The sequence below is a fragment of the Ovis canadensis genome, chromosome X, assembly GCF_042477335.2.
Source record: "Ovis canadensis isolate MfBH-ARS-UI-01 breed Bighorn chromosome X, ARS-UI_OviCan_v2, whole genome shotgun sequence".
NCBI lineage: Eukaryota > Metazoa > Chordata > Mammalia > Artiodactyla > Bovidae > Ovis > Ovis canadensis.
The window spans coordinates 116588233-116612943 of NC_091727.1; the positions used below are offsets into that span (position 1 = coordinate 116588233).

Sequence of the window (24711 nt, forward strand, 5' to 3'; positions counted from 1 at the left end):
GAAAAGGGAAATTTTATTAGAGGGAAGAGAGAGGGTGACTGGCCCTTAAGGAGAACCAGCGTCCTCCCTTTCTGATGGAGTCCTTCTTATACCTCACCAACGAAAAATTCTCTGAAAGGATGGTCACGTAGCCAGAGGTCTGGAATCTGATGGTCTCCCAGCTTTGAGAAGATAGGTACCAGTGCGATAACAGGATACCATTTGAGCAATTTGGTCAGTCTCAAGGATGACTGTGATTTATTATTTGTTTGTGAGGTCAACACAACAAGCCATCTTATCAGTGAGACCCCCATGTGGACTCTATCACCTTGATTCATGGACCTAACATTCCAGGTTCCTATGCAATATTGTTCTTTACAGCATCTGACTTTACTTCCATCACCAGTCACATCCACAACTGGGTGCTGTTTTTGCTTTGGCTCTGTCTCTTCATTCTTTCTGGAGTTATTTCTCCACTGATGTCCAGTAGCATATTGGGCACCTACTGACCTGGGGAGTTCATCTTTCAGGGTCCTCCTATCTTTTTGCCTTTTCATGCTGTTCATGGGGTTCTTAAGGCAAGAATACTGAAGTGGTTTGCCAGTCCCTTTTCCAGTGGACCACGTTTTGTCAATTTAGATAAATCCCCTTTAATTTGCTTGGAACTGGAAATTTAAAAAAAACGGTGTGTGTGTTTGTGCCTTCTAAGTCACTGCAGTCGTTTCCGACTCTTTGTGACACTATAGGCTGTAGCACGCCAGGTTCCTCTGTCCATGGCATTCTCCAGGCAAGAATATTTGTGTGGGTGGCCATGCCCTCCTCCAGGGGATCTTCCTGACCCAGGGATGGAACCCACATCTCTTATGTCTCCTGCACTGGCAGGTGGATTCTTTACCACTAGAGCCACCTGGGAACTTATACTTACATGCATACATACATAGACATACAATTGTTTATTTACTTAGTTACACAGTACTTATTGTTCATACAGCTGTTTAGTGACACATGTCCTGTGGCCTGTTGTCCTTACCTTTAGGTCTTTCAAGTCAAAGATGAAAAAAGTACAGTCTCATGTAGAGGTTTTAGAAAAGGCAGAGGAACCAGAGATCAAATTGCCAACATCCGCTGGATCATGGAAAAAGCAAGAGAGTTCCAGAAAAACATCTACTTCTGCTTTATTGACTATGCCAAAGCCTTTGACTGTGTGGATCACAATAAACTGTGGAAAATTCTGAGAGAGATGGGAATGCCAGACCACCTGACCTGCCTCTTGAGAAATCTGTATGCAGGTCAGGAAGCAACAGTTAAAACTGGACATGGAACAACAGACTGGTTCCAAATAGGAAAAGGAGTACATCAAGGCTGTATGTTGTCACCCTGCTTATTTAACTTATATGCAGAGTACATCATGAGAAACGCTGAAGCTGGAATCAAGATTGCCAGGAGAAATATCAATAACCTCAGATATGCAGATGACACCACCCTTATGGCAGAAAGTGAAGAGGAACTAAAAAGCCTCTTGATGAAAGTGAAAGAGGAGAGTGAAAAAGTTGGCTTAAAGCTCAACATTCAGAAAACGAAGATCATGGCATCTGGTCCCATCACTTCATGGGAAATAGACAGGGAAACAGTGGAAACAGTGGCTGACTTTATTTTGGGGGGCTCCAAAATCACTGCAGATGGTGATTGCAGCCATGAAATTAAAAGACTCTTACTCCTTGGAAGAAAAGTTATGACCAACCTAGATAGCATATTCAAAAGCAGAGACATTACTTTGCCGACTAAGGTCTGTCTAGTCAAGGCTATGGTTTTTCCAGTAGTCACGTATGGATGTGAGGGTTGGACTGTGAAGAAGGCTGAGCGCCGAAGAATTGATGCTTTTGAACTGTGGTGTTGGAGAAGACTCTTGAGAGTCCCTTGGACTGCAAGGAGATCCAATCAGTCCATCCTAAAGGAGATCAGCCCTGGGATTTCTTTGGAAGGAATGATGCTAAAGCTGAAACTCCAGTACTTTGGCCACCTCATGAGAAGAGTTGACTCATTGGAAAAGACTCTGATGCTGGGAGGGATTGGGGGCAGGAGGAGAAGGGGACGACAGAGGATGAGATGGCTGGATGGCATCACTGACTCGATGGACGTGAGTCTGAGTGAACTCCGGGAGTTGGTGATGGACAGGGAGGCCTGGCATGCTGCGATTCATGGGGTCGCAAAGAGTCGGACACGACTGAGCGACTGAACTGAACTGAACTGAACATGTAGATCTTAGAATTGAGCAGCCTCATTCGGAACCCGAAGGATGAGGGAACCTTGTTGCCCCACCGGCTTCCTTACACGGCTACACACATCCCGTTCCTGAGTCAGTAGGACCGCCTAGGCCTGGGGAAGGAATTTGCCGACGTACCCGGAACTGTTTCCAAGGTTTCCTCGGGTTCTGGCGGAGGTACGGCTGCCGGTCCCGGGAGCCAAGGCAACGGAGAATTTTCCCAGGCTCGCGCGAGCGCCCCCTTCACCCACGGATTCAGGGACCCAGCAATAGCGATGGCTCCGGTGTCTGGCTCCCGCAGCCCGGAGTGGGAGGCCTCGAGCTCCGGGGGGAAGCGTCGCAGTTCTTCGAAGAGCCCTAAGCCTAGCAAATCCTCTCGCTCCCCGCGCGGCCGCCGCTCTCGCTCGCGCTCTTGCTCTCGGTCCGGGGACCGGAATGGCCTCAGCCATCAGCTGACTGGCTCCAGCCAAGGCTCCCGAAACCAGTCCTACCGTTCGCGCTCGCGATCACGCTCTCGAGAGCGGCCCTCCGCACCGCGCGGCGCCCCTTTCGCTTCTGCCTCCTCGTCTGCCTATTATGGCGGCTACTCACGCCCCTACGGGAGCGACAAGCCGTGGCCTAGCCTCCTGGACAAGGAGAGGGAGGAGAGCTTGCGGCAGAAGTGAGTGAGACGAACGCACTTTCTTTCGCAAGCCCACCTGCCTTTAGAGTCCGATTTATCGTTCATTTCGCACCCGACTGTTTGCATTTCGCTCTCTCCCTGACTTGCGCGCGTTTTCATCCTTTCCGTCAGTCCACCCACGATGACGCCTTATTCATCCCTTTCCATCGTTAGGTTTTTCCGCTCATCCTCCGGCCCCTTCATCTAATGCCTTGGTCTCCCTCCCGCTACCCCTTCCAGCCTCCTGGCTTGTTGCGGGCATGGTCAAGAGCCTCGGACCTGCCGGAATTACAGCATTTACTTGGTTGTGTCGTTGTCATTAGTGATCACGTTTTCATTCCCCAGTAGACTGAGCCCTTGGAAGAGCCCAGATTATTGATCACAAAATTTACAGTGCGGAGCACTTTGTAGGTGCGCAACCATTGCTTGTTGAATGATCAAACAGGTTTGAGACAATAGGATAAGTGAGTGGAGTTGTTTTGCAGCGACTTGGGAAAGGTTGAGATATAAGGTTTAAATTGGAGGGGAGGAGAACCTCTGAAACAAGATGTTTGACTAAATGTAGGGAAAAAATGATGTGTAGGAAAAAATGATCTGTTAAACTGTAAGGTTGGACTACATTGAGAAAGATCTTAAGCGGTCTCAATCTTCAGCATGAAAAATGAGGTCAGATTGACATCAGATCTTCTTTAATGACTGAGTATTGGAGAGGAAGATGAATAAGGAGAAAGGAAAATAATTATAATTACTGTTTTGTAAGCTTTATTTTTTTTTACTTAAAAAAATTGAAGTATAGTAGATATACAGTGTTTTTAAGTTACCAGTGTACAATAATATAGTGATTCACTATTTTTAAAGGTTATACTTCATTTATAGCAGTTATGTGCTTTGTAATTCTTAATATCTAATGCTTATTGAGTGTTAAATTGTGTGTCAGACACTGTACTGATCATACTGTATGTGTTTAAAAATAAAAAAAAAATTTAAAAGTGTAACAGGCATTGAGGGGCAGGTTAAGGTTTCAACAATTGGGAGATAGCTTGAGTCTTTTTCTTCCAAAAGTGGGGGCCACTAAAGTCTAGTGATTAAGAGAACAGGCTCCAGAATCAGACTGCCTGAGTCTGAAGCCCTCCTTTGTTGCTTAATACTTGTGTGACCTTGGGCAAGTTATTTAACCTCTCTTAGTTTCATTTCTTCACCATGTAAAAGGGAAAAATTAGTACAAAAGCTTTTTAGAGATGTAATGATTTAGTGCCTGGAACACAATAAATTGCTCTTAAGTGTTAGCTGTTAGTATTTTGTGCATGGGAACAGAAACAGTAGAAACAGTCCTAAAATAGATTGGAGACTGACTTCTCCAAATTAAAATTTCCAGAAGGTAACCCCCAGGCTGTGTCCATCAAAAAGCATCCAGTTTCCATGCTAAACATTCCTTACCAAAAGATGTCAGAATTCCTTGGATGAAATTTTCGTTTGTACATTTAGGAAGTAAATAATTTTAAAGTATCCACGAAGTTGGGTGGCAGGAGGGATAAGAACTTTACTGCTTGGTCTTTTTAGCCTGTCAAGCATTCTTCATCCTGTATGTATGTATTCAAAGTTTAGCTATAAGTATGTCCTCTATTAGATTTTATGTTACTTCAAGTAGGAAACCGGAGTCTAACTCTGCACAATTATACCTTTTCCCCTGAATAAGGAAGAAAAAAATATTTTGTTTTAAAAAATCAAAAAGGATTTTATTTCTTTAATAAGGTTCTTTTTTTAAACAAGTGGAGTCACAGCAGCTGAAGTTTGAAGAAGTAAACCTTAGTTTTTGTTGTGTATTTGTGTGTTTATAAGGAATATCAAACATTAAGAAATCACATGTTTGGGAATGCATGTAAGAATTAAAGATTTTAAAATTAAAAAAATAAAAAAGAAATCACAAACATAAAACAAAATAATTTTGTTTTCCAAGGGTAGATAGAGAATTTACTCCTTTTTGAAAAAAAAATTAGGGGAAAAACAGAAAACAAACGCTATATCTCATTAAGTAAAGTTTTGTCAAAACTTTTCTTTTACTTTCAGAGGTCCCTTTATTTTCTACTTCTAATGCTTCATTTTTATTTTCTTCATTAATTCCTGACTTTTTGAAAACGAAGGTTTGACCTTGTCAGGAGTAGAGAATTCTCTTTACTTTCATAAGGATACATAAACAAATGAAGTTATTTCCAAATGTAAGACCATTTTTGTCACATATTGCAGAAGATGAAATGAGCAATTGGGAGCTGTGTGATGCATGTACTAGAAATGACACACTGGACAGCCTCCCAGGCTGAATCTCTGGCCAGGCCTATCGGGCTGTCTGTAGTTTGCACTATTTGATAGAACATCAGATACATCAGAATATTAGATCCTAATACTGAGTTAGATCCTAATGTTGAGTTTACTTAAAAAAAAAAAAGTTGGCCACCTCTTGTGGCATGCGGAATCTTAGTATCTGAACCAGGGATCAAACCTGTATCACCTGCAGTGGTAGCACAGTGTCTTAACCACTGGACTGCCAGGGAAGTTCCTGAGTTTAAACCAAGTTTTTATTAGTTTAAAGTTTAAAATGTAGAGGGAAAACAGGACTTAACTGGACCCCTTTGAATCTTATAATACATTTAGGAAACAGTTTACCTGCCTATCTCTTCTAGGAGACTAAGTGAGAGAGAGAGGATTGGAGAATTGGGAGCTCCTGAAGTGTGGGGACTTTCTCCAAAGAATCCAGAACCAGAGTAAGTGATCAAAAATGCATCTTTTATATGGCAGAAACCAACACAATATTGTAAAGCAATTATCCTTCAATTAATAAAAATAAAATTTAAATATATATATATTTTAAATGCAACATTTGTTTAAATCCAGAGTCTATGGTCAAAATTTTTGTTAAGTGAAGAACTTTAACTACAGCTCTTTTTTTCCCTCTTTCTTGTGATTTATGCTATTCTGTGCCTTGAGTTTTAAAAACATTAAACATACCTTAGTATTAAAACATGCTCCTAGTGGATTTTAGCATGCTAATTGTTCTCTTTAAATTGTAATTCATGGGATGCTAATTTCCTATTCATAGAAGGGTTCAGTGTTGAAACAAATACATTTATATTTGAATTATTTTTTCTCAGTCCAGTAACTGATTAAATTTCAGACATTAACATTACAAAAAGTTTTTAAAAATGAATATACTGAGTCTGTTTAGTTTCCTGTATTCAGTATTATTAAAGGCCTAATGCTTTTTCCTTTTCCTTATTTTTTTTTCCTCTGTGTTGTTGTTCAGTCATGTCCAACTCTTTGCGACCCTATGGACTGCGGCTTTTCTCTCTTTGGTGCCATTCAGAAGCTGCATCTACCCTCTGCTCTATTTCTGTGTTTTCTTTAGAGTTGAGACAAGGTGCTTGACAGGTAAACTTGTAATTTGTGACAGGGTGATAAAGCATTATTATCTGAAAGTTCTTTTTTCTTCTTAAAAAATTGTTATTTTTTCCCACCCCCTATAATTTTTTGAGATATATTTGACATACAATATTAGTTTCAGGCATGTTATAACATGATTCAATATTTGTATATTTTGCAAAATAATCACCATAGTAAGTCTAGTTAGCATCCATCACCATATATAGTTATAAAAAGTTTTTTCTTGTGATGAGAACTTCTAAGATTTACTTTCTTATCAACTGTTAGATATGCAGTACAGCATTATTAACTGCAGTCACCATGCTGTACATCACATCCCCATGACTTCCTTATTTTATAACTGGAGTTTGTGTTTTACCCATGCCCTGCCCCCACCTTCTGCACTCTGGCAACCATCACTCTGTTCTCTGTATCTGTGGTGTGGTGGTTTTTTGTTTTTTAGATTTCACATATAAGAGAGATCATGTCTTATCTTTCTCTGTTTGACATTTCATTTAGCAAATGCCCTCACAGGCTGTCCATGTTGTTGAAAATGGCAAGCTTCATTCTTTTTTAAAGATAAATAATATTCTGCTGTGGGGTATGCATGTGTGTTTCTCATAGTTCCTTTATCCATTCATACATTCATGCATATTTGGTTGTTTTAACATTTTGGCTATTATAAGTAATGCTGCAGTGAGCATGAGAGTCCAGATATCTCTTTGAGATATTGATTTCAGTTCCATCAGATATATATCCAGAAATGAGATTGTTAGGTGATATGGAAGTTCAATTTTTAATTTCTTGAAGAACCTCCATTCTGGATTCTATAATAGCTGTACCATTTTATATTCTCACTCTGTTATATTATAACAGTGTAAGTGTTCCCTCTTTTCCATATTCTCACCAACAGTTGTTATCTTTTGTCTTTTTGATAACGTTCATCCAAACAGGTGTGAAGTGATATCTCATTGTGGTCTTGATTTGCATTTCCCCAGTGATTAATGATGTTGAACATCTCTTCATTACCTATTGGCCATCTGTGTGTCTTCTTTGAAAAAATCTCTATTCAGATCCTCTGCCTATGTGTAAAATCACATCATTTTTTGGGTTTGCGTGTTTTTTTTTTTTTACTATTAATCTCTTCTCGGATATGATTTGCAAATGGTGTCTCTCATTCAGTCCATGCTGCAGTCCCCTGGGGTTGCAAAGAGTCAGACACAACTGAGCGACTGAACAACAACAACATTCAGTAGGTTGCCTTTAACACTCTTCTGATTCTTATTACTGTTTTCTTTAAATTCAGCTCTGATGAACACACACCAGTAGAGGATGAAGAGCCAAAGAAAAGCACCAGTTCAGCTTCTACTTCAGAAGGTATTTTTTTAATTGAGAGCTTTTTATTGAGAAATTTTTAAAAATACATTTATAAATAGTTGAACATTACACTTTACTTGTATTCAAATTGCCTGTCATCATTTCCTTTTCAGTATTTCAAATACAATAAAATTGATACTCAGAAATACTTGTGATACTTGTATATGTATGGCTGAGTCCCTTCACTGTTCACCTGAAACTATCACAGCATTGTCAATCGGCTATACCCCAGTACAAAATAAGTTTTTTTTAAAAAATTTAAAAAGAAATACTTCTTTAGAAGTAATTTTTATTTGTATTTTATGTAGAAGAAAAGAAGAAGAAGAAGAAGTCTAGTCATTCAAAAGAAAGATCCAAGAAAAGGAGGAAGAAAAAATCATCTAAAAGAAAACACAAGAAGTATTCTGATGATAGTGACAGCGACTCTGATTCTGACACAGACTCCAGTGGTAAGAAAGCCAATATCATTCTGCCCGCCTTACTTCAAAACTAGTTTTACTTCTTAAAGTTTATTTTAGTTTTATTTATTTTTGGCTGTGCTGGATCTTCGTTCCTACGTGGGGGCTTTCTCTAGTTATGGCAAGTGGAGGCTATTGTTCGTTGCGGTACACAGGCTTCTCTTGTTGTGGAGCTCAGGCTCTAGAGCGTGCAGGCTCAGTGGTTGTGGCGCATGGACTTAGCTGTTCCCTGGCGCATGGGATTTTCCTGGACCAGGGATTGAACCTTTTTCCCTTGCATTGGCAGGCGGATTCTTAACCACTGGACCACCAAGGAAGTCCAAAGCTTATGCTAGAAAAAGGTTCTTTAAAATAATAATAACCAGGAGTTTTGAGCATGCACTGGCTTTGTGTCAGGCACCCTGCTAAGTGCCTGATAGGCAGTATTGCTGTTTAATCCACACAGCCACTGTCAGACACATCATAGAGCTGGGGAGACAGAGGACCTGAGCAGGTGATAAGTACCGCTCATACCCAAGGTCACGCAGTTGGGATTCAGAGCTAAGCGGTGTGACTCCAGAGTGGTTGTGTGTAGCTGCACAAGGCGTGTGGCACCGAACCAAGTTGGGGTCAGTCTCTGAGACGTGTGGTGCCAAACCAGGCCATAGGGGGCTGCATCAGCCCAGTGGAGTAGCTCTTTGGAGAGATTCTCACACTCAGCGGTCAGCTTTGTGTGATTTTCAGAGGTACAACATAGGGGACCCTTCAGGCCAGCAGTTGATTACTGGAGGACACTTCCTGTGTGGCTGCATCACAACAAAGCCGTCTTTTGGTGTCCTCCCATGGCTGGTGATTGACAGAGGGTGCCTCCTCTGGGGACACATTTCTATGGATTTCTCATCACAGGTACCCTGTCACTCTCCTGCAGGGTCCTGTGTGGCTTGAGAGTGACTTTCGTCCCCTCATATTGCATGTCCTTTCTCCTGACTCTGCCATGTAGTACAGAATCCGGCTGCCTACAGTGCCAGTCTCCTTTCATGTGGCTTGGCCTACTCACTGCATGGATGGACGTGCATTACTTTTGTAATAAAACTGACTTTAGAAAGAACTAGCTTAAGAGTCACCTTTTCACGGTCAACCATTCTTCACCCACCCTCTCCAAACCAGACTGATGGTGAGACTCCTGTGTGCGCCCAGAATACCGCCCCCACACTTCCCTGTCACTCGGATTCTACTGACCCCTTTCCCTCTGTCTCCTCCACTAGACTGAGCTCCTGGAAAGCATCGCCCAAAACACAAACATCATGAGGATACTCAAACATCCAGAAAAGTGAAGGGAGTAGAGTCATTAATGCCATATACACTGCTTGTCATTCAGGTGTACCATCTGTTAGCATTTTGACATGTTTGCTTCAAATATGGATTTTTTGTTGTTGAGATATTCAAGGTAAATTAAAATATCACACTGCCACCCTAAATATCTCTGTGTACATCTTTAAACAATAAGGAAATTTTCCTGTCTAATCACAATACTATTATCTCATGCAATCAAGTTAATAATAATACCCTATAGAACCAAATGCTTAGTGCAACTTTAATTTCTATGTCCCTCATTCCTTGCACATTTCCTAACAATAAATGTTTGAATGAATTAAATTCTCTGTAACAACAAATAGAAGAGTTATAAGGTATTTAACTACTCAAAAGTATTAAAGTTTTAGGGTTAAAATTTTTTTTAATTATAATATGCTTTAATTTGCAGATGAAGATACAAAAAGGAGAGCAAAGAAAGCCAAGAAAAAGGAAAAGAAGAAGAAACACAGATCGTCAGTTTTTTTCTTTAATTTTTATTATGGAAAATTTTAAAAATATATACAATTATATAAAATAGTATAATGGACTTCTGTGTAACCATCACTCAGCTTGAACAATTATCAACTTATTGACAGTCTCTGCTGTCCACCCTACTGTTATATTGAAACCAGTCCCAGATATCATTTCATCCATAAAGCTGCAAGTTTCTCTAAAAGATAGGCATTCTTTTTTTAAAAAAAAGTACAGTACTATTAATCTACATAAAATATTTAATAATAATTCTTCATTCAGGTCTCAGCAGTTTTTTTAATAGTTTCCTCAAATTAGAATCTAAACAATGTACATGAATTGTGATTGGTTGATCAGTCTTTTCCAACTCTTTAAATAGATAGCTTTCCCTTCCCTTTTGTTCCTGCAGTTTAGTTGTAGAGGAAACAATATCATTTGCCCTGGAGAGTTTCCTGCAGTGTGAATTTTGCTGGTTCTATTCTTATGGTGTCCTTTTAACATGCTTTCTGTCCTTTATATTTCCTGTAGATTGATAGTTAGGTCTTGATAAGGTTCAGATTTGAGTTTTTGGTAGGAATACTTCATAAGTAGTACTGTGTACTTCCAGCAGGAGGCAGATAATGTTTGGTCATCTCTTTTTGTCATATTAACCTGCATCAGTAGTCTTTGTTTAGGTCCCTTACTTCATTAGGGATTGCAAAATGATTCTTCATTTATTAGGTAAAATAATTCTATATGAGAAGCCTACCCTCATTACCTATTTGGTTACCCTGAAGTATAGTTGGTATAGGAAGGGTGGAATAATTGCTTACTTGTTTTAGGAGTTTTCAAAATAATGAGTTGAGGTTTTTTGAGGTTTTTATCGTCATGAGCCCAAGGATTCAAGCATATTTGATGTATTTTAATCCATTATACTGAAAATTACTGATGTTCAAATTGATAAGAGCTGTTTTCTTAAACTGCTTTATTTCTGCTCTCTTTCTACAACATGAGAACTATATTTTATTGTTCCCTTGAAAGTGAAAGTGTTTGTCGCTCAGTCTTATCTGACTCTTTTCGACCCCATGGACTGTAGCCCACCAGGCTCCTCTGTACATGGAATTCTCCAGGCAAGACTACTGGATTGAGTTGCCATTCCCTTCTCCAGGGGATCATCCCAATCCAGGAATCGAACCTGGGTCTCCTGCATTGCAGGCAGATTCTTTACTGTCTGAGCCAGCTTATAGTGAAATAAGTTAAATTTTTTAATACAAATTCTTTTCTAACACATTTGAATAAGCTGAGCATCCAAATCATTTCAATCAGTCTTTCGTTGCCTTGAAAAAGTAAGATGCCCTTTAGCCTGGGAATATTAAATCAATTTATATCAAATTATAATCAATGCAGGAAGAAATATAAGAAAAAGAAGTCTAAGAAGAGCAGAAAAGATTCCAGTGACTCAAGTTCTAAAGAGTCCCAAGAAGAGTTTCTGGAGAATCCTTGGAAGGATCGATCAAGTAGGTTCTTCTGATAGAGTTTGACTTCAGAACAGATAAAACACTGAATTAACTGATTAGTCGAAATGTGAATATGTTTCTGAATATCTTTCCTGCAGAGCCTGAAGAACCCTCAGATTTGATTGGCCCAGAGGCTCCCAAAACACTTGCCTCTCAAGATGATAAACCTCTGAAGTAAGTAAGAGCATGTTTATAATCTCTAAAGTGCCTTCCCAAAAGTATGGTCCTAACTTACTCTTCCAAGTATATCTTTCACTACTCCCTTATTTAGACTCAAAGTTTCTGTGCACTTTCACCTTACTTCTTCCTCCAACACGCCTTCCCTTCTTCCCCAGTCCTGGTTTCTTCACTAACCCCAATTCCTTCCTGTTAAAATCCTTAACATTTCCCAAAGCCCTTTTCAAAAGGAGGGGCATGTGCTGATTCCCAATACCTTCCCTCCACAGGTAGGTGTGATTCCTACCCCTCTTTAATTCTTTAGTACTCACAGCATTTTCTTTTGTGTATTGTAATATATATTCTACATTGTATTAGTGTTATATCCTTATTAATATATAAATTCCACAAGAACAGAGATTATTTTTACTGTGTGTTACAAGCTTTGAGTTTAATAGATACAAAGAATTTAGTGACTTGAATGAAGGGGTGGTAGTTTTTGTTTCTTGTTTTAAGATTTTTTTTCTTCAAGTGTATTAGGTCTTAGTTGTGGCATTTGGGGTTTAGTTCCCTGACCAGGGATCGAACCCAGGCCCCCTGCACTGGGAACATGGAGTCTTAGCTACTGGACCACCACGGAAGTCCCAGGATGGTAGTTTTCAAAGTCCCCTTGAATGAAAGTTAATAGAGAACTGTTACTGTATAGCATTATTATTGCCTGTAAGTCTAAAAAAATATGTTAATGTGAGGTATATTATTTCTCTACTTTGTATTTAAAGGGAAAAGGAATTCACTGGAGGCAGAAGCAATAAAGACAACACCTGTAGGGAAAATTGATCCATAATTGTAAACCATGAATATATGCTCACTAACATCAACCTTTTTATTCTTCCAAAGTATCTCTGCATTTCTGGGTTAGTAATATAGGTCACAGTGCAGTGTTCCCTAATTAAATTAAGGTAATTTACATGAGGCTTCCCAGCATGCTGCCCAGCAACTGTTATTCCTACTGTTTTCTGAGAGAAATGTGTTTTGTGCTTTCTTTTATAATGAACCTTTTCTTAATTCTGTATTACTTTGTAGCTATGGCCATGCTCTGTTACCCGGTGAAGGTGCAGCTATGGCTGAATATGTAAAAGCTGGAAAACGTATCCCACGAAGAGGTGAAATTGGCTTGACAAGTGAAGAAATTGCATCATTTGAATGTTCAGGTTATGTAATGAGTGGTAGCAGGTATGTTCTTGGCAATGAGGTCAGTTTTCTTTATAACTACCAAAATTATATTTCGGTGATAGATTTCATTAAGTGCCCATTTCTAACAAAAAGTAGATTATAAATGTTGGGTTTTTATTGGTTTTATTGGTATAAATATAGTTGTCTAAAATTCCAAGTAGGTATGCAACTCAATTGTATCTCCAGCTTCAAAGAATTAGTCTTTCCAGTGTCATTTTCTCGTTTATAGTTTGATACAGATAGTTTATCTTCTGGAGGAGATAGTGAAATTTGGTTACTTATCAGTGTCCCATGAGCAATGTGGCATTCTGGTAGTTAAGAAAGCAGTTTCATAAGACAGTAAAAGTTTCTGAGTTTGCCTGTAGTTCTCTGTGGAGAACGTGGACTCTCTAGTCCTCTGGACACTGAGAATGAAGAGTGAAAAAGGATATGACAGAGGTCAGTTTCAGCATGAGAAAAGGAATATAAAATGGGGAAGAAAAAGCAAAATACCAGAAAGAACAAGGAGAGTGAACTAATAGGGCCTCAATACCAAGATCAAGCTGAATTTTAAAACTTCATAAACTTTTAAAAGTGGGCAAATATTTGCAGGACCCTGGAAGCATCTTCAGAATCTTGGAATTCTGAGGACTGACATTTGAAAACATTATATCTAAGAACCAATAAGACAAGAAAAAAAATGAGAGGCACAAGAATTGGAACAAAGGATGTAACACTTTCACTTTTTGTGAATAATAGAAAATCCTGAGGAATCCTCAGATGAATTATAAATAACAGGAATGTTTAACAAATGGTTAGATATAAAGTTAATACAAAGAAATCAATAGCATTTCTGTGTGCCAGCAACAAACAACTAGAAAATATAATTAAATGAAAGGAAAACATTTATAACAGTATCATCAGAGAATATGAAGGACTTAGGAGTAAATCTTAACAAAAGAAGTCTAAGATCTTTACAGGCAAAACTATAAAACACTGAGAGATTTAAGAAGACCTAAATAAATAGAGAGATACCATGTTCATGAATAGGAAGGCAATACTGTAGAGTTATCAGTTCTCACAAAATTAAAATGTTAGACTAAGGGGCTAAGAGTAGCCATCTCATTTCTGAAGAAGAGCAGGAAGGTGATTTTTCCTACTGACATGAGGGCTTATTATGAAGCTTACAGCACTTCACTTCAGAAGGAGTGGGGGAAACAAATGAACTGTTCAGTGGAATAAAATACAGAGCCTGGTAGAGTTATGTATGTATGGAACTTCATTACATGAAATAGCTGCTTTCTTCAGTCAGTGGGGAAAGAAGGAACTAGGCAGTAAATGGAGCAGGAAGAAAATGGTCACCTGTATGGAGAAAAATGAAAGTAGAACCCTTTATCACTATTTAAAAGTCAGTGCAGCTAGATTATGGACTTAAATGTCAAAAACAACTTCATTACTCTTAGTATAGAATATGAACAGATATCTACTAGATCTTGGAGTGGGGAAGTATTTCTTAAAGTAGACCAAAAAATGCAGCAAACACACAATAATATATTGATAACTTTACCTGAGGTAAAAGCAACAACTTTTGTTCATCAGAACATCTTAAAATAAGTGAAAAGACAAGTTGGGATAAGATCTTGTAATACACACAACTGATAAAGAGTCAGTACTGAGAGTATTTAAAGAATTTCTGTAAACAAAAGGAAAGTGAGAAAATTACACAAACAGGCATTTGTCAGAAGAAAAAATATATGGCTACACATAAAAAGATGTTCGTGATCTTGATCAGATCATGAATTCCTTATTGCCAAATTCAGACTTAAATTGAAGAAAGTAGGGAAAACCACTAGACCATTCAGGTATGACCTAAATCAAATCCTTTATACTATACAGTGGAAGTGAGAAATAGATTTAAGGGACTAGATCTGATAGACAGAGTGCCTGATGAACTATGGATGGAGGTTTGTGACACTGTACAGGAGACAGGAGTCAAACCATCCCCAAGAAAAAGAAATGCAAAAAGCAAAATGGCTGTCTGAGGAGGCCTTAGAAATAGCTGTGAAAAAAAGAGAAGTGAAAAGCAAAGGAGAAAAGGAAAGATATACCCATTTGAATGCAGAGTTCCAAAGAATACCAAGGAGAGATAAGAAAGCCTTCCTTAGCGATCGATGCAAAGAAATAGAGGAAAACAATAGAATGGCAAAAACTAGAGATCTCTTCAAGAAAATTAGAGATACCAAGGGAACATTTCATGCAAAGATGGGCTCAATAAAGTACAGAAATGGTATGGACCTAGCAGAAGCAGAAGATATTAAGAAGAGGTGGCAAGAATACACAGAAGAACTGTACAAAAAAGATCTTCTCAACCCAGATTATCACGATGGTCTGATCACTCACACTCACCTAGAGCCAGACATCCTGGAATGTGAAGTCAAGTGGGCCTTAGGAAGCATCACTACGAACAAAGCTAGTGGAGGTGATGCAATTCCAGTTGAGCTGTTTCAAATCCTGAAAGATGATGCTGTGAAAGTGCTGCCCTCAATATGCCAGAAAATTTGGAAAACTCAGCAGAGGCCACAGGACTGGAAAAGATCAGTTTTCATTCCAATAAAGAAAGCCAGTGCCAAAGAATACTCAACCTACCACACAATTGCAGTCATTTCACACACTAGTAAAGTAATGCTCAAAATTCTGCAAGCCAGGCTTCAGCAATTCGTGAACACAGTAATTCGTGGACTTGCAGATGTTCAAGCTGGTTTTAGAAAAGGCAGAGGAACCAGAGATTAAATTGCCAACATCCTCTGGATCATCAAAAAAGCAAGAGAGTTCCAGAAAGACATCTATTTCTGCTTTATTGACTATGCCAAAGCCTTTGACTGTGTGGATCACAATCAACTGTGGAAAATTCTGAAAGAGATGGGAATACCAGACCACCTGACCTGCCTCCTGAGAAATCTGTTTGCAGGTCAGGAAGCAACATAGTTAGAAACGGACATAGAACAACAGACTGGTTCCAAATAGGAAAAGGAGTACATCAAGGCTGTATATTGTCACCCTGCTTATTTAACTTCTATGCAGAGTACATCATGAGAAACGCTGGGCTGGAAGAAGCACAAGCTGGAATCAAGATTGCCAGGAGAAATATCAATAACCTCAGAGATGCAGATGATACCACCCTTATGGCAGAAAGTGAAGAAGAACTAAAGAGCCTCTTAATGAAAGTGAAAGAGGAGAGTGAAAAAGTTGGCTTGAGGCTCAACATTCAGAAAACGAAGATCATGGCATCCAGTGCCATGGGAAATAGATGGGGAAACAATGGAAACAGTAGCTGGCTTTATTTCTGGGCTCCAAAATCACTGCAGATGGTGGCTGCAGCCATGAAATTAAAAGATGCTTACTCCTTGGAAGGAAAGTTATGACCAACCTAGACAACATATTAAAAAGCAGAGACATTACTTTGTCAACAAAGGTCCGTCTAGTCCAGGCTATGGTTTTTCCAGTAGTCATGTATAGATGTGAGAGTTGGACTGTGAAGAAAGCTGAGCACAGAAGAATTGATGCTTTTGGACTGTGGTGTTGGAGAAGACTCTTGAGAGTCCCTTGGACTGCAAGGAGAGTCCCTTGGACTACAAGGAGATCGGTCCTGGGTGTTCATTGGAAGGACTGATGTTGAAGCTGAAACTTCAATACTTTGGCCACCTGATGCGAAGAGCTAACTCATTTGAGAAGACCCTGATGCTGGGAAGATTGAGGGCAGGAGGAGAAGGGGACGACAGAGGATGAGATGGTTGGATGGCATCACCGACTCAATGGACACAGGTTTGGATAGACTCTGACAGTTGGTGATGGTTAGGAGGCCTGGCATGCTGCAGTCCATGGGGTCACAAAGAGTCTGACATGACTGAGCAACTGAACTGAACTGAAAAAGATGTTCATAATCATTGGAAATGGAAATCAACTTATGGACATATGGTTTTTCATCCATTCAATAGAAGTTCAAAGTTCTAACAACTGCAAGCATTTGATAGGATGTGGGTCTATAGGATCTCTTAAGTATTGCTAGTGGTGGTATACATTGGTAACAACCATTCTGGAAACACAGTCTGATGTTGTCTAGGAAAGTTGAGCATTCACATAGTTTATGACCCAGCAATTCCATACCTGTGTACCTAAGAGGGTCTTTCCCATGTACCGGGAGATGTGTATATGGATGTTTACTACAGCATTATTCATACAGCACTTTCTGTTCCAGATAAATTCCTCTACTCAGTGTACGCTGAGCAACCTAAATACATTGTCATCTCCTTGACTCCTTGACCTGCCACTCCCCCACCTTCACACTAACCTGAAATGAGTCTCCCCTCTTCGCTTTACTCATTTTGCTCTGTTTTTCTAGGTGTAGTTCAAGCTTCATCTGTAATTGATTGTGTAGGTTTGCATACATACACATAAAGGCAACAGGTTTTCGTGAAGTTTTCCTTCTAAATAAGCAGACCTTTTGAAGACGATCTAAGAGTTTCCCTCTTCCACAGAGCCTATACTTTGCTGATTTGGCCCTTGGGCTAAAATCCCTTCTTTCTTTTCTGTGAGCTGCTACTGGATTCTAAGGAAGTTAAATCCACCCACAAGACATCCAAAGATTCAGTTGTAGATTTAAACCTAGTTCTTTTGGTTATAGGATAAATTAGAACTCTGAAGAAGTTCTACCAGCTAGATAACAACTTAAATCTTATCTGTCCTACTATCAAGTCTGCACACCACTTAAGAAGTTTAATAACTTGCCTGTTTGCTTGTCTTACTGGAAACAACAGAACTAGACTTATGCCCTTAGAATTTGAAATTAATAACTTCACTCTATTGACAGAACCTCAGAGATCATTATTTACATACTAGAAATTAATCAAAGGACATATCAGTGGATAAAATGAATGATCCTTGGAAAATCTAACCCATTAGAGAAAGTTTCTATTTGTTAGCATTTTAAATCGACCACTCTGTATTAGGAAAGGATTAGTGAGGAAGCACTATGAGAATAACTACTGAGAAATTAAGCCAAAAATACAATTATCTCCAGGCATCGCCGAATGGAAGCTGTGCGTCTGCGAAAAGAGAACCAGATCTATAGTGCTGATGAGAAGAGAGCCCTTGCATCCTTTAACCAAGAAGAGAGACGAAAGAGAGAAAACAAGATCCTGGCCAGTTTTCGAGAGATGGTATACAGAAAAACTAAAGGGAAAGAGGACAAATAAGGATTTTCTGATTGTCCATCAGACATTTTTAACAACAAAAAAGAAAGTTTGGGTTCCATATATACACACAAAAAAAGATTATGATCTGAAAAAGCTTTACAGTGCTACTGTGCCTTCTATTTAATTCTTTCAGTCCTATAAAAAAAGCTGCGTATTGATATAACTTTAGCAAGCTCTTTGGGTTATTTTGGATTAACCAAAACAACTTTCTGGTTTAAAAATCCAAATTATGAGTGAAATTCTACTGTGTTGGGGGAGGAGGCATTGAGAGAAAGTGCTGGTGAAATGAGGAACTGAACTCTTACATTATGGGACAGTGCTGCCACGAGTTCTACATGATGCCCACCCCAACTGAACTTGTGGAAGTTATCATTCCTCTGTGTTGAATGTCATAAAGGGACTTGATAGAAACATACAGGAGGCCACTTTTGTTAACAGAAAGAAGGCATGGCTGAAAAAAAGCAAATTTATAATTTGAAGATTGACTTGTTTATTACAATATGTTGTCTGCTCTGGAAATAATGTATTTCAATTTTAGTCCCTACCTCCACCCCCAGACCAACCAACAGACCAAACAGCAAACTAACCCACAGACTTACTGAATCAAAAATGTGAACATTAAGTTTAAAATTCTTAACAGGTTACTTAAGAATGGCTCTTTCAAATATAAAATATTGGGAAGTCTATTGTGTAAATGTAAGTACATTATTTTCATCTGGACTGTGTTTAAATCATTATTTGAACACTGTAAATGAATAGGAATCAATAATAATCAGGAGTTTAATAAGGAAAAATGTAATGAATCATTGCTTTAACTTCATTATGTCATAAGGATGAAGATAATGTGATATTAAAATTTTTTTATGTCTGTACTTCATGTAAATGCAGATTTCATTTTAAACATTCTTAAACTTTTCAGTTTCTCTTTTACATCTGTCATTCAGGTTAACTTCTCACTTTATCACTTTTTTATGGCTACTGTTGACTTTTGACTTTGGGAAAAATGAAAAATTCTGGGACTATGAGATCATGATCTTTTTCTTCCCTCCTTTTGTTCAAGTTTAGTTGTTAAGACATAGGAGGGAAGTGGGAAGGGGACAGTAGAAGTTTTGGCTGTTTTTGTTAAGGTTGTTTTGAACTGCATTATTATGTGCCTAAGATAAGTATAAATTATCTGAATGATGGGGAATTTCAGACTCTGCTGTTATAAAATGCCCTCTCTCTTTATAAGCTAACTTCCCAGATGACTCAGATGGTAAAGAGTCTGCCTGCAATGCAGAAGACCTGGGTTCGATCCCTGGGTCAGGAAGATCTTCTGGAGAAGGGAATGGCAATCCACTCCAGTATTATAATAGTTGAAAGTTTTTTTTTTAAGTTTTAAAACAAAACAGTGAAAGTATACTTGATATACTTTATTAAAGTATAGATACAAAATTTACTACTTAACATATATTCTAGGAAAATGTCTACCTTTAACCCACAATTAATGAACTAAACAGCCAGTTGGCACGTGGCAACATTTATGATGCCTGAATTTGAAGTGATTGTGATTTATCATCATTGTTGCCTAGCCTAATCTATTATTTCCAAAAGTTGAAACTAGGTCCCAAATTTGTGAGTCATAATCTGTCCATTTCCCTGTGTAATAAAACATAAATTTTTATTTCCCATTTAAAAATTTTATTCTCAGGAATTCCCCAATAGTCCAGTGGTGAGGACTCCATGCTTTCACTGCCGAGGGCCCAACTGCAGTCCCTTGTCAGGGAACTGAGATGCCACAAACTGCAAAAGGGGGCCACATTTTAAAAAAATTTTGTTCTCTAAGAACATTAGTTTTTGTTACTAGTTCCTAGAGACTGAATGGGGTTGTTCTCTGATTTTCATTCAGTAGGCAAGGTAGTTTAAATGCAACAGTTGTTAAAAACTTTTTATTTTGTATTGGACTATAGCTGATTAACAATGTCATGATAGTTTCTGGTGGACAGCAAAGGGGCTCAGCCATAAATAAACATGTATTCATTCTTCCCCAAATTCCCCTCCCATCCAGCCTGCCACATAACATTGAGCAGAGTTCCCTGTGCTATACAGTAGTCCTTGTTGGTTACCCATTATGAAATATAGCAGTGTATATGTGTCAATTCCAAACTCCCTAACCCTTACCCCCATCCTTCCCCCTAAATGTAACAATTTTGTGATATGTGAATATTATGAATTTCCATTGGATTCTCCTGTATCCTCCACAGAGTAGATACTCAATAAATGCTTATTGAGTAAATGAAAGAAAATATGTTAATTTATTTCAGAATTTTATCATATCTTTCATTAAGATTTTTTCAGGAAAGATCTGCCAAAGAATAGCTTTGGTAGCATATTTGGGAAAGAAGAGGGAAGAATAAAAGGACTAAGAGTATTTTATTTTCAGCCCATTAGAATTACTGCTTCAAACTGTGTTTTAGTCACCTGAGCCATAAGTCAAATGGGAGGGCTGTTGTATTTGAAATATATTTTTTTGTTCTCCAAGGAGGCTTACCTAGTTCTCCCACCTCCTCACCTGTTGCTCTGATGAGATTTTTCCCTCCTTTTCAATTTATTTCACAAATGTAATAGTTGAAGAAGAAAGAAAAATTACCCACAGTTTTACCCCATCAGTTGTCTTTAGTATTCTGTGTTCCTTTCCAGTGCTTATCTACGTAAATACGTATTCTGATATACCTGTAAGTAATCACTCGTAATTTTGTCTTTGATGTTTTAAAATCTTGCAGCCAGGCAAGACAGCTTCACAGGATGGTAGGAACAAATGATCTGGTGTGAGGATGGATGGAAGAAGGCCAGGAATAGTAAGGGTGGTGATTGAACCTTCCCTGTTTCATCAAGCCAATCCTCAAGCCACCCTGGTGCCATCACAGTTGTGACGCTGTGTTGTGGTAGGCAGCGTGCCCAGTTGCAGAATTTCAGAATGTATTGTTTAACAATGAGGCTTAAGTTGCATTAAATAAAGGGAGCTGTGAGTAGGGAAACGCTTCAGACTGGTTATATTATGAGCTGTAGAACTGTTGCCATTTTACTGTTCCCCAGTTGTGCCCATGAGAGAGGTATGTTCAGGCTGGAGACTCAGGCTCAAATGGGGGAACAAAGAGCCAAGGATCAATCTCAGTTTGGTCTGACAGGTGAATTTTATCTACTCCCTAAACTCAGCTTTTGTATCTGAAAGACTCTGAGCAATATAGATAGTGACGGGAAAAACCTTTTAGAAAATAGAAGACAACTTAGTGGTCACTCTGCTAATGTAATGGAAGTTGCCAACTGGAAAACGAATGCAAAGAAAAACAATGCAGCTAGATTGTGTGCCACAAATTTATTATTCAATAAATATTCTGTGGTTTGATGTACAGCATCATATTTTTAATATGCTCTGATTAGAAATCTCCTAAAATATTCTGGAAGATTCCCATACTGTTGAATTGGAAGATATTTGGATTCATTAAAACATATTTGGCCTCAATAATGTCCCTTAGCCATTTTTCTCGAAAGCGAATCACTCCTGGTCTGCAGAGGAGGAAAAACAAACACAACAAAAGCTTTTAAAGGGAAAGAAAACACTGAGCCAGGGATCCATTGATTCCCTGTTTACTCTGTTACAGTTCCTAGTGAGCAAAATGCCTTTTGGGGGTGGAGGCAAAGACTGTCTCCATTCCTTAGGCCCCGTCAATAAAAGGGTGAGTTTATATGTAAAGATTCTGTAAGAGACCTGCTGTACAAATAAAAGGAATCATTGAATATTATTTATGAGTGAGTTCCATGTGATTGTGAAGTTTCCCATTGAAACAATAGACGGGACCTGCTTTGGCCACACCCTAGTCCAGCAACTAACCTCAAGTTGTTAGTCACTGAAAAGCAAGACATTACAGATAAAATCCATTTTCTAGAATAAAAGCAGAATCTTACTTTCAGCCCATCTTAATGGAGTAGGTGGTCCAAAGAAGAAAAGTGACCATTACATAAATTATCTGCCGCTGAGGGCTTCCCAAGGTAGCTCAGTGGTAAAGAATCTGCCTGAAATGCAGGAGACTCAGGTTCAATCCCTGGGTTGGGAAGATCCCTGGAGAAAGATTTCCCAGTATTCTTGCCTGGGAAATCCCAAGGACAGAGGGGTCTGGAGGGCTACACTCCATGGGGTTACAAAAGAGTAAGACACGATGTAGCAACTAAACAGCAGCAACGACAAAACAGGCCCGCTGGCTTCTTGGAGTATGATGACCTTGTCCTACTACCCTTTTAAAATCTCTAAATTTTCTTTACCTGTGAACTAATGAATGACCCTCAAAGACATAAGAGACATCAATGGGTGTGTCCTAAGAGAAAAAGACAACTGTCAGCCAAGACCAGTCATACCAACTCATGATTCTTTACATTGCTACATGTATCCATAAGTATACTCCTTAATTTCTAGAATTCATCTTCCCTGTGAATTGGAGATCTGTGGGTGGTAGTTCTTTGTCACTTCAAACCTGTGTTCGCCCAAAAGATCTTTTAGGCAATGAATACCTTAAGAGTCTCCACAAAATTGAAAACAAGTCAGGGGAGGCTGTGCTCTCATTACTAGGAGCATGAGGAAGTCATGTGCCTTCTTTACGTGGTCCAGTTTACTCAGCCAACAGAACCAACTTACCTTGTAGGGTCAGCCTAAGAATGAAAAAATATAGATGAACACGGTTCAAAGACATTTTTAAAATGTCTTTTACAGTTATAGTTCTGTCTCAGTGACCCCCATCCAGTGTCTCCTCCAAAATTATACTTGGAATTCTGAGCCAGGCTCTTGCTCAGCCCCAAGTCTTCTCTCTGTGTGGTCTCGTGTACCTCCAGCAGCCTCCCTTTCCAATCTTAGAGCTTGCCAGTTAGCAAGATAGCTGATGGTGGACTGTATGACCAGGAGAAATGAGAACGCCTTGTAGTCTACCTCTTTAGATCACTCCAGGTTCCAAACTCTCCAAATAGGTAAGTTTGTACTAGGATAGGATAAATATAGGACATGGTTGGCTGACTATGGTGTGGTCATCTATAAAGCCTTAGAGTCAGGAGAGCCTCAAATAGCTTGTGAAAGGATGAAGGCAAAGGGGAAGTAACACTTTTATGTCTCCTGTATTCCAGGCATCATGGTTAGTACCACCCTGGTCCTAAGGATCCTAACCCTGGATTCATGGGTGTCATTTGGACTCCTTTCACAGCAGCTGTCAACATATTTCATATTCACAGTCAACCTAGTGGTGACAAGCAGTCATTCCTTCAAATACTCAGTGCCAACTATTTGCCAGGTCTTGTTTTACAGCAGCAGCAAAATCCGTGCCTTCATGGAGCTTACATTCTGGTGGGGTTGCAGAGTATAACAAGGTAAGAAATTACATAGACGATCAGAAGATGGTAAAGTATTAGGGAGGCAAGGAGGGTTCCAGTCAAAGAGAACAGCAAGTACAGAAACCCTGAGGTGGGACTCTACCTGGCTTATTTGAGGAGTAGCAAGATCAGAATGGCTGGACCAGAGTAAGTGAAGGGGCAGGGGTAATGGGAAAGCAGAAATAACAAGGGACCAGGTCACACAAGGGCTGTAGGCCCTCACTACTCAGGGTGTCATCTGCGGATCTGCAGCATCAGCAGCTCCTGGGAGCTTCTTAGTAATGCAGAAGCTCAGACCTGCTCAATCTGAATCTTCCTTTTAACAAGATCCCTGAGTAATTCACATGCATTTTGGAGTTGGAGAGGCATGTTGGAACATTTGAGGTGTGACATAACTTCATTTTTCCAAGACTACCTCTGGCTAGCTGAAAAGAGACAGGATGCAGGTAAAGGTGGAAGCCAAAAGACTGGCTAGAAGGCTGTTGAAATAGCTGGTGAGGGATGATGGTGTCTTGGCCCAAGGTGGTAGAGGTGCAGTAGGAAGAGAGGCTTGGATTGAGCGCCTACTTTGAAGGTAGGGCCAACAGGATTTCCTAATGGATGTGACTGAAAAAGAAGAGTCAAGGAAGATGACAGGGATTTTGGCCATCAGCTGAAATGAGGAAGGCATAGGTAGGTCAGACTTTGAAAGGAAAGTCAGAAGTTCAGCTTTGGATACAGTAAGGGAGATGTTTAAATATCCAAGTGACAGAAGTCTGGTCTGGAGACAGAAATTTGGGAATCATAAGCTAGAGGTGAGGCTTCCCTGGTGGTGTAGTGGTTGAGAATCCTCCTGCCAATGCAGGGGACACAGGTTCGATCCCTGGTCCAGGAATACACACACTGCAGAGCAACCAAGCCCATGCACCCTAGGCCTGTGCTCCGCAATAAGAAGCCTGCACACCACAATGAAGAGTAGCCCCTGCTCACTGCAACTAGAGAAAGCTCACACGTAGCAACAAAGACCCAATGTAGAAAAAATAAATGTTTTTTAAAAATAAGCTAGTGGTAGCATTTAAAGCCAGGAGACTGGATAAGATTGTGCAAGAAAAGAGGCTAGAGAAGATACCCAAAGGCTGAGTTTCAGGACATGCAAACATGAAGAGGTCAGTGAGAGAAGAGACCAGAGGACCAGTAGAGTAAACAGTGGTCAGTGAGGCAAGAGGAAAACTAGGAGAGAATGTTGTTCTAGAAGCCAGATGGAACATTT

The 24711-nt window shown here is 39.4% G+C and overlaps 2 protein-coding genes across 2 annotated transcripts in view; one reads left to right on the plus strand and one right to left on the minus strand.

Moving 5' to 3' along the window:
- NKAP (NFKB activating protein) lies at nucleotides 1-21573 on the plus strand. The gene is made up of 9 exons (XM_070290822.1): nucleotides 1-2903; nucleotides 5582-5662; nucleotides 7624-7694; nucleotides 8003-8143; nucleotides 9894-9957; nucleotides 11342-11451; nucleotides 11550-11625; nucleotides 12691-12840; nucleotides 17897-21573. Exons 1-9 carry the CDS (start codon nucleotides 2518-2520, stop codon nucleotides 18069-18071), a joined length of 1254 nt encoding a protein of 417 aa, XP_070146923.1. The 5' UTR covers nucleotides 1-2517; the 3' UTR covers nucleotides 18072-21573.
- AKAP14 (A-kinase anchoring protein 14) overlaps nucleotides 21408-24711 on the minus strand; it is a 12908-nt gene continuing 9604 nt past the window's right edge. Inside the window, exons 5-6 of the mRNA XM_070290823.1 lie at nucleotides 22371-22423; nucleotides 21408-21617 (exon numbers count right to left, since the gene is read on the minus strand). Of these exons, the coding sequence (XP_070146924.1) occupies nucleotides 21488-21617; nucleotides 22371-22423 (183 nt within the window). The 3' untranslated portion in view covers nucleotides 21408-21487. The remainder of the gene's footprint in view (nucleotides 21618-22370; nucleotides 22424-24711) is intronic.